Source organism: Theobroma umbraticum, unplaced genomic scaffold, assembly GCF_002168275.2.
Source record: "Theobroma umbraticum cultivar Fairchild unplaced genomic scaffold, ASM216827v3 scaffold_67.0, whole genome shotgun sequence".
NCBI lineage: Eukaryota > Viridiplantae > Streptophyta > Magnoliopsida > Malvales > Malvaceae > Theobroma > Theobroma umbraticum.
The window spans coordinates 650,507-668,332 of record NW_018397262.1 but is presented as its reverse complement, the minus strand read 5'-3'; the positions used below and the strand labels follow the sequence as shown (position 1 = coordinate 668,332).

General features: G+C 35.0%; 1 protein-coding gene across 1 annotated transcript; it reads right to left on the bottom strand.

The window, feature by feature from the left end:
- Window positions 1–6,645: 6,645 nt before the first annotated feature.
- Window positions 6,646–17,334, bottom strand: LOC110419496 (eukaryotic translation initiation factor SUI1 family protein). The gene is made up of 8 exons (XM_021432570.1): window positions 17,012–17,334; window positions 16,758–16,869; window positions 14,317–14,507; window positions 14,111–14,205; window positions 13,610–14,032; window positions 9,749–9,857; window positions 8,400–9,045; window positions 6,646–6,940 (listed from the first exon to the last, which is right to left on the bottom strand). Exons 1-8 carry the CDS (start codon window positions 17,144–17,146, stop codon window positions 6,819–6,821), a joined length of 1,833 nt encoding a protein of 610 aa, XP_021288245.1. The 5' UTR covers window positions 17,147–17,334; the 3' UTR covers window positions 6,646–6,818.
- Between the last annotated feature and the right edge of the window lie 492 nt (window positions 17,335–17,826).

Sequence of the window (17,826 nt, the reverse complement as noted above, 5' to 3'; positions counted from 1 at the left end):
AGAAGGTATTTTGGTTGATGTACGACTTGTAGGACATTTGTCAGTCCTTATTATATTTGGGAATAAAGAGGAGATGGAGGTCCTCATACAGGATTACTTTGATCTTTTTGAGAGGCGATTCCTATTGGTGGTTCGATACAACGAATAGATGAACCAGAGGAGGTATAGGGTCTAGGTGAAACTAGAGGAATTACTAATTCATGCTTGGCATGATGAAGTCTTTAAATTCATTGGAAAGAGATGGCGGAAGTATATTGGAACCGATAGAGATACAGAAAAGAAAAGACGTTTTAATTGCGCCTTAATCTTGGTGGAAGTGGATAGCGTCAGCAATATCACAAGTTCCATTAATATTCTTGTATATGGAAGCAAAGTCACTATTTAGGTGTCAATATTTTATGTAGAAAGTAGTGAATGGGCATAGCCAACAAAAGCACCACATAGAAAGTAGTGAATGGGCATAGCTAACAAGAGCACCACGACTAGCGGTGGAAAGGTCGAAAGAGGAGTTCACGATGGAGGACAGCGATTGAGATGATGAAGGGGAAATTCCAAAAATCGGGCTGACAAAAGTTGATGAGTTGGATTTGAAAAGATTCAGGACAAATGGGCATGGGAATACAAATCACGCATTGCAGGAAAGGCACTATAATGGTCAAATTATAGCTTCCTCGAGTCATGCATTGCAGGAAAAAGATATAGTCAATAGTAGGAAATCAACTGAAAAAAGGACAAAAGAGTAAGAAAGGAAATTTGAAATTTGACATGGAAAATATAAACGTGCATAAGAACTTGAGAGGTTAAGCGCCTAAAAAATGTGAGTAGGTTAGAGAATAGTTGAGGAACTAAGGGGATAGTGAAAGGCTTAGTAATGGTAAGGAAAAAAAGAACCCAAAAAAAGACAATGAAATAAGTAAAGCCCAATTGAGCAGAGGTGTGAAGGACTTAGTGAAAGTGGCTAATACAGGCCCAAGTTCATGGGCTGGGAGTCATGAAAGAAGCTATGATAATTAGACATAGCAAAAATAAAGAAATTTAGGTCATATAACAAAGGAAAACGGTGAAGGGTGAGTTGCACAAAAGAATAGAGAAAAAGAGAGGCAAAACTTGAAATTGGGTGATAGAACAGTCAATGATAAGGGTTCGGTGCTGGAAAGGAAACAAGGAAGAAAAAGAGAGAGTTAGGCCAAGAAGCTGAGAAGGCCGTTGCTGCGAATAGCCAGGTGAAAAATAACCAAAATCTCACTTTGGTTGGCTAGGCCAAAGATACTAAAATCTCTTACTTTTTAAAAAGAGCCTAAAGAAATAAGCACTCCTGCTTAAGAAAACATTATTTATTAACTTTCAACTTCAATAAATCATAACTAAACCTAAGGGTCCTATTTATAGTATTATAGGCTCACATCTTAATAAAACTCTACTTTTAGTTACCTAATACAATTAAAATAATTAACAAAAAATTTAAATAAAATAGGTGTTCTATTCCTAAATAAAACATGACTAGTTTAAAATCCTAATACAAGTAAAATTAGCAAAAACTAAATTAAATAAAATGCAATCCTAAATGTTCTTTTGTCACTCTCATCATGTCGAAAAAAAAAAAAAAACTCGACTTCGACGAGTAAGCCTTGACATACTTTTCGTAGATGTTTGGATCCACATGCTGTCACAGTCCACACCAACCATTTGAACAATTCATCCATTATTTTTAAGGTTGTCTTCCATTCATCTCCAAGTTGCATTCTAATTTTATGATAAGCACTCTTCAAATCAATGTTGAAAAACACTCTAGCACCAATGAGTTGATCAAGCATGTTTCCCTATTGAGGAATAGGAAAATCATACTTAATTGCTATCTTGTTAATGGCATGGTTGTCTATAAAGCTTCTCAATAAGTTTTCCAACTTTGTTGACCAAATTTGTTAAACCATGCTTGGATAAGGGTGAAGATACTTCATTCTCCTTAAAGACTAATAAGAGACATAAATAGTTTAACTCACGATAAGCTTTGTTTAAGCCAGATATAGTGATGAGTGCTTTATCTTCCTCTTGTCTCTTTAGTCGATTTTCTGGCTTTAATGGAGTCAACATAATTTTTACTCCATATTTGATGAAGGAATAAGTATTCTTGTATCCATCATGATGAGCTCGACGATCATATTGCCATGGGCGTCCTAACAACAAGTGGCATGCGTCCATTAATTTAACATCACACTAGATTTCATCTTGATACTTATTTCTAATAGAGAATTGAACACAACAACGCTTTGTTACCTTAACTTCGTTTCTTTTTCTCCACTATGTAGTTGGCAATAACACTCTTATAGCTTCCACTATCAATAATGACATTACAAACCTCCCTTTGGAATGTGCACTTTGTATGAAATATGTTGTGATGAAGCTAACTTTCATCTTCAGTTATCATAGCAGTGTTAAGGTTACGACGAACAACAAGAGCTTCTCCATGGTCAATAGAAACTTCTTCTATCTCTTTGTTGTTGAATATTTTTAGCCCGTCCTCTATTTCGTTATCCTATTTATCAAAAACTAATTCTAATTTTTCCTAATCCACATAATCTTCTTTTTCTATTAAGGAAATAATTCTTCGATTCAGATAATTATAAGCAATATGCTCAAATCCTTAGCATTTGAAGTACTTTTTTTTGACATTAGAAGCATGAGTAAAAGCAATCTCTTTATCATTATTGCTTACAATTTTGGAATAGTTTACCTTTAGAGGTGGAATAGTTACTGAACTTTGACTTCCATGGTTTGAGGTAGATTCTTATAGTCTAGATGAACTCACTAAGCTTTTTCGTAATTGTTGTTTCTCAACCTTTAATGTTAATATGATGACATTATATAAGTTCGAATATGGTTGTAGTTAAATAACATTTGCAATTTTAATATTGAGACCTCTAAGATAACGAGCTACAGTTTATTCTTCAAGCTCATGGACATCGCACTTCATGTGAAGTTGTTCAAACTCCATTGTATATTCTTCCATCAACATTGGTTTTTGCCTTAAGTCATGAAATTTGATAAAAATTTCTTGTTGATAATGTTCAGGAAGGAACTTACGTTTGAGTTCTCGATGCATCTTATCCCATGTTCTGATGTTGTTATGACCTTCTTTTTCTTATTGTCTTTTGAGATTTTCCCACCAAATAGAAGCATGCTTTTTCAATTTAATTGCCACAAGCTTCACACGTTTTTCATTGAGAATATCTTTGAGCTCAAAAACTCTTTCTATTGTGCAGAGCCAGTCAAGGAATTCATCAAGATAAAGTTTTCCTTCAAACTCAAAAATGTCGACTTTGATTCCCAAATCTCTAGTAGTAGCAGTTCTTAGGTGACGAATAGATTCTTCATCAAAAGATAAATTTTAATGAAACGGGCTGGCATCATTCTCTTCATTACTAGAACTACTATTATTAACTTGAGCATTACGTCTTGCGAGTTGCTCTTTGTAATTCTTGAATTTGCTAACATAATTCTGCAATCTCGATCTCGTGATCATCTCTTTGATGATTTTGACGTCGTAGTGGCATGGTATTGTATGATGATGACATTATGGTGATGAAAAAAAGAAGAAGATATAACTATAAAGCAATAAAAAATAAAATTAACCAAACAAGGAATATCGAAACTTGACAATGAACCTGAACTATGCAGCGAATAAGGATTCTCCCGCTATGATACCAAACTAATGTCAAGACGTTGTAAAAACATTTGGACATTGTGAAAGACACTAATCGTGACGAGGTTGAAAACCCTATTAAGGTAAATCACCAATATTGGCAAAGTTGGAAACCCCATTAAGGTGAAAAATAGTCAAAATCCCACTTTGGTTGGCTAGGCTAAAGATACTAAAACTTTTTACTCTTTAAAAAGAGCTTAAAGAAATAAACACTCATATTTAAGAAAATATTATTTATTAACTCTCAACTTCAATGAATCATAACTAAGCCTAAAGGTTCTATTTATAGTATTATGGGCCCACATCCTAATAAAACTCTATTTTTAGTTACCTAATATAATTAAAATAATTAATAAGATATTTAAATAAAATAGATGTTCTATTCTTAAATAGAACATGAGTAGCTTAAAGTACTAATACAAGTAAAATTAGTAAAAACTAAATTAAATAAAATATAATCCTAAATGCTCCAGCGTCACACGCTCAAAGGAAAATAAAAGAAAGGAAACAAACACCTATGGCTCTACAATTGAATCCAAGGGGCCAAAAAAAAAGAGAAGTAAATCAGGGAGAAATTGAAAAGAGAAACCAAAGGAGTGTTTCCAAGGGCAGAGGGAGACATGGGCGATCTAAAGGTAGAGGAAGGATAGAGACAATGCAACATGAGAAAGTATATGAGTAGAGAGACAAGGGAAAATAGTACGTCTACTGGTAGAAGAGTAATGAGTGAAAGCCTTAATAGGTGGTTTAGAAAAGATGACATTGACCTGCTACAAAATAAGAGGCAATTGAGGCACGAAGTAAAAGCTAACTTAGTTAGTAATGAGGACTCTTGACAGAGGAATCAAGCAACTAGGCAAGAGGTAGAATCTACGTGGGAGATAAGTAGAGCATTGGATCTTGAATTCCAACCAAGAAAAGAAGCAGTTGTGGAAGTGTTCTCTAGGTTGGAAAAGGAAGACGAACTAGCAAGGCAAAAGATGCAGTAAAGTAAGATCTTATTATTTGTGTGTGAATCCTTGTTTTTATGATTATCGTGGCATGGAATACTAGGGGGCTTAGGAAAGGGGAAAAGAAACGAGTAGTAAGAAGTGTGATAAATATAACAAGATTGGATGTGGTTTTTCTGCAAGAAACCAAGTTGGAAAAGGTTAAGAGTAATTTCTTTCAAGGCTTTAGGGCAGAAATAATATTAAAGGATATGTTGTGGGATCTGAAGGATGCTCGAGAGGTATAATTAACATGTGGAAAGAAGACGCATTTGAGCTTGAAAGGGTAATCAAGAATAAAAACTACTTGCTGATCATTGGAATTGTTAAAAGAGTAATAGAAAACAACATTTACACTCCCAATGATGAAAGAGTAAGGGAACTGTTTTGGGTTGAACTAACTGAGGTATTAAATGGGGTTGATGTCTAATGGTGTATTGGAGGAGACTTCAATTATGTTAAGAATGAGGAAGAGAGAATAGGCATAGGATACATCAATAGATTATCTGTTCATTTTGAAAAATTTATTAACAGTATTGGGTTTATTAATTTACTCATGGTAAACAGAAAGTATTCTTGGGCAAAAAAAAGTGAAGAATTTGTAGTGAGCAGATTTGATAGGTTCTTGGTGGAAGAAAAGCTCATTGGGTTGAATGGGGGTTGGATTCAAAAGGTGTTGCCTAGATCTCTGTCAGATCACAATCTCGTAGTCATAGGGCCTGAGAGAGTGGAATGGGAGCTGAGAACCTTTAAATTGTTCAATCCTTGGATGGATGTTGAAAGTTTTTAAAAACTCGTGACTAGTTTTTGGGAGAAAAGGAATAAGGGAGAACAAGTGAGAGATGGTTTACGAAGGTTGAGAGATCTTAAACCAAAAATTAAACAGTGGCAGAAGATAAAGATGAAGGAGGTTAGAGACAAAATAAAGACTTTAGAGGAAGACATCCAAATATTAGAGGTGGAAAGAGAAAGAAATTACAATGATGTTGCCATAAAGCAAGAGATTATTGAAAAACGAACAACATTGTGGGAAATGTACAGAAGAGAGGAACGAGAATGGAGACAAAAGTCAAGGGTGAAATGGACAATGGAGGGGGATGAAAACACAAGACGCTTTCATGCGATGGTGTAAGCAAGGAGACCAAGTAACAAGATTATGAAGATCAGAGTTAATGGGCAAGATTTCAAGGATCCAGACGAAATTAAAGAACAAGTGGTTAAGCACTTTGAGAAATACTTTGCCGAGGTTGAGGGGGTTTCAGTTTTCAACTTTAATAATAATTTTGAGTAATTGACAGTTGAAGTAACAGAGTGGCTTGAGAGATTTTTTACGCAAGGGTCAATCGGAAGCAAGTCCTGCAAATTTTAGGAACTGGTGAGGAAAATGCTAGCCAATGAGATGTCCAATGTGTTGCGAGCTTTGACCAGGTGGTTGATGTTGTTGCTCCTTATTAAGGTTCTTTTGTGCTTCTTGATTGTCTGTAAAAGGTTTTGTGGTTTTCAAAGGTAAGACAAGTCTTCTTCTATTGTGTTATGCTGCCATGACTTAATAATGGATTTTATTTAGGTAGAAGTGTGCAAGTCTCTGTTTTATGGAAGTGTTTAGTAGTTTGATTTTTGTATAGTAGGTTTTTGTGGTAAGTTGTGAGGAAGATTTGGGGATTATACCTGCTTTTCGTGTCCAGGTATAGCCCACAAATCACTGGATCTTTAATGATGTTCTTTTGAAGAGGATTTTTCCATCCTCATTAACAATGAAACTTCAATCTTTCAAAATAATAATAATAATAATAATAATAATAATAATAAGAACATAAGATTGCATTGATTTTTCAATACAATCACATTACATCCATCGACTCAATGTAACGCGATTGCATTGCAATCTTATATTATGTTAATTAATTATAATGTAATTTAATTGAGTACATTTCAAGAAATGTGAATGCACACAACTCATTCCAAACGCCACCTTTGTATAAGAACATAACAAATTTCCAATGTATTGACAAACTACAGCATCATCACATATGGCTTTTCACTGAACATAAACCAAGAGTGCTTCAAAATCCCTACACAAGCAACCATGGACAACTTTATAGGAAGACAAACTAACCATTTATCACTTATTATTTCCTGGTTTTATCAAGAAATTCAATGTATCTCTTTGGGATTCCATATTGTTCAACCAGATGTCTTGCAACATCATCAATCACCCCACCTTGGATAAGAACCTCATGCCCTTTCTTACCTATAAGAGAAAAAATTTCAAGTACATTTCAGTAAAACTAAAACAGTGCATTTCTTGCCATTCATGTGCTTGTTCAAATAGCAAGTGAATGCATGTGACAAGGAAACTAATCAAAATGCAACACGAAAAGCATAATGAAAGACTACTTGAACATTCTTTCGATCTTGATTCTCGATTCTTGCAAGCAACTCTTCAGGTCAGCAGGTAGAGGTCAACAGTTTACCATTTTTTGCTCAGCCAACAGTTTTAACCGTCGATAAGGTCCAAATATGTTCTTGTGATGAAATAGACTAGTAGGACTTTTTTCGGTGAATGCATGTGACAACGAAACTATCTAAAAAGAAACATGAAAAGCATAAAGAAAGACTACTTGAACATTCTTTCCATCTCAATCCTTCAGTCTTGTGAGCAACTGTTCAGGTTGGCAAGTCCAGGTCAACCAGTTTAACTCTTTGATCCATAAGGTCTATATATGTTCTTGTGAAGAAATAGACTAGTGGGACTTTATAAGTTTTATGTGGGAGGAAGCTTTACAGCAGCAGCTTTCTTTCTTTTTTTTCCTGGTTTTGATCTCTGTTCTTCTCATGCTCTCTCTCTCCCTCAAGTCTCACTCATTTAAGTTCTAACAGAATTTTTGGCTCTTTTTCTCTTTCACTTTAAGTTCTAACAGATCTTTTGGCTCTTTTTCTCTCACTTCCAACTTCCAAGCACAGGTGGACTCAGATTAGTGTTATTCTTTCCTCATTTCTACTTTCCACATCTCAACCAATCTAAAATCTTCTCTCCTTCAGCTCCACCTCACATCCCAAGTTTCTTCCTTTCTTTTTCCCAAAATTATGACCAAAGCCTCCTTTTTTTTTTCAAAAAAAAAAAAAAAATTAATGTTATCCTTCTGCCAACAGTTTAGAAAATTACATGGTGTTACTAGTTTACATTAAGACCTGTTCATAGCATTTGATTTTATTAATGAAGTTAACTTAATATTGAGTAGGAATTGAAGGTGATATGGGGATGTAGTGGAGGCCAGCATTAATGATGATTTTTTTCTTCAAAAAAAAATGATCAAGAGATAAGTCATAGCAACAACTTGAAATGTGTGAAACGGTAAGTGGTGGCCAAAGCCAGTGATGATTTTGTTCTTTAAAAAAAAAAACAAATTGATCATGAGAGAATTCATGTCAAAAAGTTGACAATGTGTGAATCGATGAGAGATGGAGCAAGCAATACAAATGAAGATGCTAGAGTACTTATCTCCCCCACCCCACATCAACAAACATGCCAGAAAGGAAGAATGAAAATTGACGCCTGGGGAGGAAGATTTTGGAAGATTTGTTATTTATAATATAATTGTCATTGTACTGCACTAGGGCAGTTATCCAAGCCCATGGAGAGCTCTACTAATTCTATACTGACCACCAAGCGATATGATTAAATGTCAAAAATGAAGAGAAAAACCAACCTGGCAATTCTGCCACCGTTGTACTGCAAGCAAACTTCTTCTGTAGCTCTGATGCCAATCCTTCAGCATCCACAAGGAAAGTTTCCAAACCTGAAACTTTTGTCACCTTTTTGTTACCTTGCCTTCGCTCTGTCACTATCTGAACTGTTTTCAAAGCACCTTTCCGCACAGCTGACTCACTTCCTCTAGTCACGATGTGGTGGGCCTGCATGCGGCTTATAAATGTTGATCCTAAATCTTTCTTGTGGATCTCAGTTGGATAAGTTGAACCTTTCTTTATGGCTCCCTTAAACAATGCATCACACAAAGTTGCATCTAAAACCACAATTGCTTTGTTTGTTTGCTTCACCAGGTTTTCTTTCTCAATGTACATGAAGACAATATCACAGGCCTCAGAAACTGAGTACAGTTTCCCAGTGTCAGCTCCAACAGAAGCAAAAATGGGATTAACATGCACACTGGATTTATAGACCTCTACCACTTCAAGCACCTTTTGTGAACGACATTCACTAGCAGCACTATCACCAGCCTGATCAACCTTCTCTACTGGTCGTTTTTCTGGCTTGAATGATAAGTAGTCTGGGTGACCACGGTCAACAGAAATTAACATGGCTTCCTTTTTGTACTTGTCTTCTTTCACCACAATCTGTTATAGCAGTAACAATGATCAAGAGATAAAAAATAAGAAAATATAAAGCAACCCATTTAAGAGAGAAGGCTGTGGTTGATATAGGCTTTTGACTGCTTGATCAGGATTTTAACCACCTAGAAAATTGTCGGTTTACCTTTTTTCCTTTTTTATCAATCTCAGGCCACCATAACCAACACTATTAGATGAATTAAATATGAAAGGAGACTTCACCAATTTGAAGTTAGACTAAAACTTTCATCCCTCATTGGTGTTGGTTTCAACATATTATGGGAGTTTTCCATTTTTCAAGAATTATATGCAACTGCACCATGTGGTGTAATTTCTCTAGTGACAGTAAATTTTTCAAGCAGAACCAATTCTTCTTTCTAAAAATGTTTTGTTTCTCTATAACAATCAGAAGTTCAGAACCATCTTTCTTGGAAAGTTTCCTACCCCATAAAAGCTCCAACTTTTTTATTCCTTTTAATGCCTAAATTCATAAAATGTCAAATCATAGAACCCTACTTCCCAATGCAATAATAGATCAGTAGCAAAAGGAATGATGAAGCCAAACTATAGATCAGAATAAAAACATCAGTTTTTTAGCAATGCATTGATTTTCTAAACTAAATGGAACAAACTTAATAAAATAGGATAAGTAGGCCTAGTTTCTAAACTATCAAAGTACTACTTTTACGAGAAAATGTAGGAAACAAACCAGTCCTGTGGATGATTTGGCTTGTAGCCACTTCGATAACTTCTTATGAGATGACTTCTTGATATCCAATGTGATTCCTGAAGGTCTACAAGCTAACACATGGTTTGACCTGCACCAATCACAAACAATGTCTGGAAAGTATGAAATTGGAGAAAAAAATGATGCCTGGTCCAATAATGAGTATAAAGCAAGCATGTCTAGACATAAAATTGACATCTATACAATCGCAAATCATCTAAAGCAATATAATAGCTAGGCAGTACAGATACGGACGCAAGGCACAGGTCTGGTATGGCTTGGACACAACAATATGAGAATTATTAATATATATTTATTATATATAATTTCATTAATTTTGACATAAACAATATATAATACAAAGTCTTACAAATTTTATAAAATTTGTCTAGAAAATATTTTGTCAAAATTGTATCAGACATATTTCAATTAATATGGCCAAATAGCTTTAGGTTTAGAAGATGTAACCCAATAAACTTTAAAACCTTTCAACCAAAAGCCACTTGACCCAGCCCAATTTTATAATTTAGTTGCCAACTATAAAAAGGGTTTTCTACATCTTCATCAACACGGCAACTGCCCTGGTTCAGCAATGCAGTGCTGCAACTCCATCCATTCACTTAATCACATCAACTTAAAATCGACTTTTATCTCTAATCTGAGCACTAAGCACAGGAAGGTCAATCTGTCCTTAACATTTCTCTCTCCTCTTCTGCCTATTCGTGCAAATGGACAGCTATAATTTTTTATCATCTCGCTGCCATATACAGCCCATGTCAGGCATGTCTTGGCTAAATCCTAATACTTTCATTTCTTTTTGGCAAGTCTCTCTGTATTAAATACATATCCCGGTGCGTCAAAAGCATATCCACATTGGACACAGACACAAGACTGGTACACTTGCAATTCAAAGTATCCGTGCTTCATGGTAGAATAGCAAAAGAATCCCACATTTTAGGTATCATATTTCATCAAATCTAGAAAGGATAATCTTCACTCATTGTTTACAAACCATGATCTCATGACAAATGAAGAAAGTTTATAAATAAGAAAAAACAAGGTCAAGGCAGCTCAAACAAATTTGTGAGAGAAAAAGGTTTAGAACCACAACTTTTCACAGCACCTATTTGTACAAATCAGACTAACATTACATTATAATAAATGGATAAAGGTCTAGTTCCTTAGTCAAATAACTAAAAGAAGAAAGCGCGTACAGGATCTTCAAATAATGTTTTAAATCGGGCATAATACTCAAATAAGCCCTCAAACTTCACTCAAAAATGGAAATCAACCCTTTATTTTTTATTGCATGCAATCAAGGTTATAAACTCTTATTCTCTTGAAATTATAACCATTTAATTTGAAAATGAGTGAAATTGAGTCCAATAGAGATGGCAGTGCACTAACTCATTTTATCTCTGCTTCAGTAGCGACCAAAAAATATTATTTAAACAACAAAAACATGATTTGGACCAAAAGTTAAGTTTTTTTAACCTAACAAAGAAACCCTATAACAAAATCTTACAAAAATTAAAAAAAACCCTAAAACCATTAATAAATCCACGCCAGCATCGTGGACACCAAATTCAGTTCAAGCTAAGTCTAGTAACATATGCAAGATTAAATTAGCAGACCCCAATTTTAAGGTGAAAAGGCTTATATCATACCAACAATCTTGTCAATTGGGAAAAGAACAAGAAAGGAAGCAAAACGAATGAAAATTTTTTATTCAGCATTTTTAGATTTTTTTAAAGAAATGGTTTTAGGGTTTTTTCTGCCCGGTTAAAAATAAAAAGCAGTTATTCTCCCTCTACAAGAGATCATCTCAGTGGTTAAGGCATCTATTTTTTTGAGGTAAAATCAGGGCTACAACATTTTTGGGAAGAAGATTTTAAATTAAAATCAAAGAAATGGTTTTAGGACTTCTTTTCAATTTGATAGTCCTGATCAATCTAGGAGTCTCATTCTCAAAGCTTCGAAATGATAGCAATACTAAGACTTCGAAATGATAGCAATACTAAGACTAAGGAATTTTCTTCACTTAATCTTAGCAGTAAGTGTTTTAATTGTCATGGTAGAGGTCACATAGCTTTACAAGAGATCATTTTCTTACCTCTCTGAAACCAATCCCAAATGCCTTTTGATTTTATTTCTCCACATGACACTTTGCTTTTTAATGCTTAGAGATTCTTTGTCCAACATTTTTTTGATCTCCATGTTGGATTAGACAAAAAATTGGCAAATTATTAGGATTTTAGTTTTACTATGGACATGCATGGTAGGATTAAGAAATTTGATGCTACTGACTGTGTCACGGTTTGCATCCCTCTTGAACATTTAAATTGAGTGCCCAATCCATTTACCCATATTTCTTCCTCCCACAACTTGGACTTAATGCATATTTATTTACTTTCCCTAACCACTTGAATGTTTTTTTCACTTAGAAAGGCCCTAACCACTTGAATGTTAGTCATGTTTTTTATGCGAAAAATGCATTACCTCAATTGGATGCTTTGGAGCCTTTTTTTATTTGTATGCTAGTCATCCTAGATGCATTTTACATGTGGCAAGAATTCTTCGCAATACACTTGTTGCTTCTTGTCTAGACGACTTTCACTATTCTCTTGTTCATTAGAAAGGCCCTTCATTTTACTACCTATGGTTTTTCCCGAAGCAAAACAATATTTGCATTCCAACACTCTGGAGTTGAGTTCTTTCAAATGGGGGCAATAATGGAGAATTGTTGGGGCCTTTTATTTTATTAGGGTTATTTTAATCAGGTTATATTTGGTATTTGCATTTTATTAGGGTTTCATATTTAGTTATAAATACCTATGTTAATTTAATTTTGATTAGGTTTTGGATGATGAGTATTTGAGATTTTGAGGTATTGACTATTGAGATTCCTTCCTCTATTGATTCTTTTCTGGTTTTTCTTCTTCCCTAGTTCTATTTCTCCCTTAATTTCCTCTGTTTCTAACTGCTTCTATCTCTGATTTTTCCTCCAAATTTCAACTTTCTTTCTCTTTCCCTACTTGTTCTCCATCAGTTTTTAATTTTAAATTCATGTCGTATAAAATAGAGGGTTGATTTCCATTTATGATTGAAGCTTGAGGGCTTATTTTGGTATTATGCCTTCAAATAGACAAATGACCGAGAAGCAATAAAGAAATGTTAGAGAACTGCAGAAGAAAGAGATGCCTTTTCTACCTTCTTTTAAGCCCCTAAATGAAAGAGAGGCAAATATATTTATAAAGATAATTAAAAAATCTACAGTAAAACTATTAAGAATTTACGTACTGACCCATGGAAAAAATGTGAGATAAATCCATGAAAGAAGAATGAAGAAAATAGTAATTCGAGTTTGCACCCTGATTCATTTCACGTCCCAATGAATATTATCGTATCATCCCCATATTTGCAAACTTGCATCTGTTTCATGCCTCAAAGAATTTATTCACACAATCCACCTATACCATGCTGAATCTTCATTTCCTGTACATGTCCGTATAATGTCATGCCCTTTATTTGTTTTTTTTTCTCTTTTTATTGAAACCTCAATTCTTTTCATAAGAAACAAAAAAATACAAACACACCATGAAGCTAACCAAACCAAGAATTTATAAACTAGTAATGCTCTGCATGGAAGAAAAAGTAGGTGCTCATTCACGTGCTTCTTGATTTTTGAATAGACAATCTAGATACAGCTACTCTTTAGTTTTTTCATAAATATTATTCATGATTGCATATGCTTTCATGTGCCCAACAAGTGTCACAGAAAGAGAGAGGAAGGAGCAATGAGAGGGGAATATAGGTGCACAAATATAAATTTACGTATCTTACCACAATGTGCTTCCAGGCATCGGAAGGTCTTTATCCTTTACCGTCGTATGCAAGGCCTGCAAAAGGCATCTGTCCAAATGGGAATCCACTCCCTCAGTGGAGAGAGAATAGTGCTCTGTATTTGATTCAGTAGCAGCAACATTTTCTGTTAACTTCAAATCACTCACATCTGTAGTAATTTCTTCTGCAGCATTCTCAGAAAAATTTTGTGTTGAGGCAGCTAATCTTTCAGAAACAACATCATTTACATCAACAGATTCCCCGATATCTTCACTGTTAATGCCACTTTGTTGAGCATCAGACCCACCAGCGGCACCTTCAGATGAATCAGAAGGTTGATTTGATGACAAAAAAGAAGGATCCTCAAAGACAGCATCCTCCAAGAAACCAGCATTAGGAACATAATGGCCCTCAACTGATTCCCTGCAAAGATCCCACAGGCATGTCAATGATGAAGCCACACTTTAACCAACTTCTCAGTTAGTTTCCAGCTATACTTGCCAAAGTAAGTCGCGATAATAGTGCATTATCCTTAAAGCCTTCCCACGCAAACCAGCTTTTAATGCTTCGGTGCTGCTCATAGTGGTGGATCCAACCTGCATAATACAAATCAACTTTTACCAATACTGGCAACATAGATTAATATGCAATGTGAAGTATAGAGAGCTAGCAAAGAAAAAACAGATAAAATTTCTAAAAATGCTTACTGCAATAGGTGCTGGATTGCCAGGAACCTTTACCGCCCATGGCTCCCCAGCTGAAAATGAAGGTAGACCTTCAGCAGCCACACTAATACCAGGGAACATCAGATCTGCCCCTCCTATGACAAATCGAGAAACCTCACCCCCCTTAAGCATAAAAGAAGGTATAAGTTCAGGGACCTTCCAGAGAGCAAAAACTGCAAGAGGGAAAGTTTTAGATAACAAAATACTAAAACCAGAAAAAATGCATATGAAACATGAACATAATGTAAGAACGTCGCCATTTGAGTTTTCTGAATAAAACTTATGCGAGCTAAATATCTTTAACATTCCAATGCTCTTCACAAAATCATGCCCAGTGGCATGCTAAGGATAACTATGGGGGAATAACAAAAACCTTGTTCGCTCACCACTCCATAAAATTATACAATCACTACTTCAATTATAGCTTGCTTGTATACTATGATTATTGTTTTAAGACATTAATACATCCAGAAAACATTTATCTCAAGTTGGGTTTACATGTAATAAATTCGAATTCAGGTTGACAATTCCTCCTCCATTCTTTGACATATTTATTTATTGGATTGAGTTCTATTGAAGCAAGATATGTCATGTACAAAACTACCAACCAAGCCAAGTCAGAAAAACCAGGTTTTTTCATCAATTTCATGTTGTCTTGGCTTTATGTTAATTTAAGTCAAGTCCACCAAAACATTGAAAAAAATATTCTGACTAAATTAATTATATTTATTCCATTTTAAATCTTCAATATCCTTACCTTTTACATTTATTTTAACTACTATAAATACGAGTCTACCACATGGGTTAGAATATGGATTTGAATGTATGCTTCACTCTTTTTCTAGATTCAGTTTACACACACACACACACACACGCATACAAACATACATACACATTCCATTTGTTTTTTTCATGAAGCGTTCCATTTGGCTTTTTTTGTACTACATGGTAAATTTTGATTAGCCTTATGTTTTTTATTTCCATTTGAGTTATGTTTTTCTTTTTCCATTTAGTTTTGCTGGATATTTGTTATGCTTAAGTCCAAGAGATCCTAGTGCAGTCTCAATATATATACCCAATCAAATATAAATTATGGTCTCTTTATACATTTTATAACTTGTATTCTGGAATTGCACGGGTTTAAAACTCAGTCATAGATAACTAAGTCTGTAAAAGAGGAATACTTGAAACTTGCTCTCAGAGTTAGTCTCTATAGCTCTCTCAACAACATTTGGAAAGCCTCTTCCTCCTCAAGCACAAGAATAGAGTAAGAAGAATTTAAAAGCAACAGTTTCCATCTCCACCAACATGGTACTTATATATCCCTAGCACCTTCGCGACAAAAACAGGAGAACCCCGTAGAAAGATCTCCATAGAGTAAATTTGATCTCAATTAACTATTGAAGAGGCCCAGCTATCTCTATAAATGGTAGAGAATTTTATAAGAATCATTCTATTGATGTGCTCACCTATTGTGGTGATCCCAATATCCAACTCACGAACTAATTAAAACTCCTGCTGTAGTTCAAGTTCATTGACAGTATACAACAAATAAAGGCCTATTGTACCATAAGAGCATGGAAAAAAAGAAAATGTTAAATTGCCTTCACTAGACTAAATTCAAGGATAATTCCTTCAGTCTATTATGTTTTCCATCAATGCTCATTCAGAAATGTATGTAGAACACAACTCAAAACTTTATTCACTTGGTTCCTTCTTACTATGCTGTACAGACACTAGGTAGCACAATGCTGGCAATAAAAGTTGTCTTATGAAACAAATTTCATAACATCAATGCAACTTCAGATACAAAACTTGTAGAAAGCTAGAATCAAGAGAATCTAAAGCACAATTAAACCTGGTAGTAAAACATTCACAGTATAATTACCACTTCAATCACAATCATTATTTTTACTTATATTTATAAAATATCTTTCCTCCCACTCTAATAGATGTGGATCAGTCTCAATACAGTCCACATTAGAAATTCCAAGCACTCACAGATCACAATCATTTCTCTAACAATACTCATTTATGTTTATTAATTTACTAGACGTAAATGGATGCAACATAGAAAGTAAGAACATTAAGAGAACAAATATCTTTGCCATGCAAGGAGTAAGCGTCCAGTCATCTATAAGAATTCTTTGGTTTTTATTAGCCGCAACACTGGAAAGAAAGCTTTCTAGTTTATACCAATTCAATACCTACATTCAAAACAAAATTTCATTTTTACTAACAATTTTAGCTTTCCCAACCCCATCAATGCAGCAACAGAAACTTTTGATAAACCCCTGCTTATCCAAGAGAGGCCAAGTATCCAACGTTGCAAATGAAATCAAAACTACTCAACACATCATAGCTAGAAAAATAATAATAAGGGAAGCGTACAAAAAAGCAGGGATGGAGAAAAACTAACATACCAGTGGGGTAAATTTCTGTGCCTCGCCCATCAACATCGAAGAACACCGGAAACCCACCTTCTACACCATACACATGGGCTCGATTTTGAAACTTTGCAACTGTTATCTCAGTCTAATATGCAAATACCCCCATCAAAAAAATTAAAAGAAAAACGGCAAAGAAAGAATCAGTGCATGAATGAAATGAAGATGTTGGGTATAAATGAAAAGGATTTTCAATCAGAAGACAAAGAAGAAAAATGAAAGATGGGCACCCTGGGAGGAAGCAAGGCATCGATGTCGGCATCAGAAGCTCTGGGAAATCTGTCTCTGAGTGTCCGCTTCAGCTTCTTCCTGTCAGCCCCAGACAGCCTTTGGTGGGCCTTTGCTTCTACTGCCTTCTTGAACATGTCTTTGCACTCTTTCTTTTGTTGATCGAAATGAAAGACTTATAACAATCCGGCAGGAAATGAAAGATGATGGCTTCCAAGGGTTTTTGGGTTTTCAAGTGTTTTAAGAGATTTTTCCTTTTCTGGATGAAGCTTTGTCTGGAGGTGTCCGGTTTAAACCTATGCTATGATTTGTGTATTCACTTTCTTGGTAAATATACTCTTTGATATATATATAGATTCAAAATTTTGACATTATTTTACCTTTTAATTATTATTATTATGACTATTATCTTTGTAATTATAACATGTAATCTCTAGGGGTGTGCATGGGTCGGTTTCGGGTCGGTTTTTCATCAAAACTGACCAAAAATTTTTGAGATATAACCGACCGAACCGTAATGATATAAAATCGATTTCGGTCGGTTTTTTAAAAAGTCGGTTTCGATCGATTTTTTAGAAAGTCAGTTTCGGTCGGTTTTTGATGATGAGATCAATGGGTTTACTTAAGTTGACTTGGACTAAAATGGGTTAAATTGAACTATGATCTATGGGCTAAAATGGTTAAAATAATGCGATTTAAAGGCTCGTGGAGACTGGGTTAGGGCGACAGCCTCAGGCCGGCAAGGGGGAGATCGGATCACAGTGGTTAGGAGGCAAGGTGGAATCGGGAATCAGGGAAGGGGCTGGGGAATCGGTAG

What these genes read in the sequence shown, in the direction of transcription:
- LOC110419496 (XM_021432570.1), bottom strand. Translation starts at nt 17,146, where the DNA reads ATGTTCAAGAAGGCAGTAGAAGCAAAGGCCCACCAAAGGCTGTCTGGG. An exon ending in GCAATCCAGCACCTATTGCA is followed by an intron (nt 14,206 to 14,316) that starts GTAAGCATTTTT and finishes TGTATTATGCAG; the next exon opens with GTTGGATCCACCACTATGAG. An exon ending in AACGGTGGCAGAATTGCCAG is followed by an intron (nt 6,941 to 8,399) that starts GTTGGTTTTTCT and finishes TTTCTCTTATAG; the next exon opens with GTAAGAAAGGGCATGAGGTT.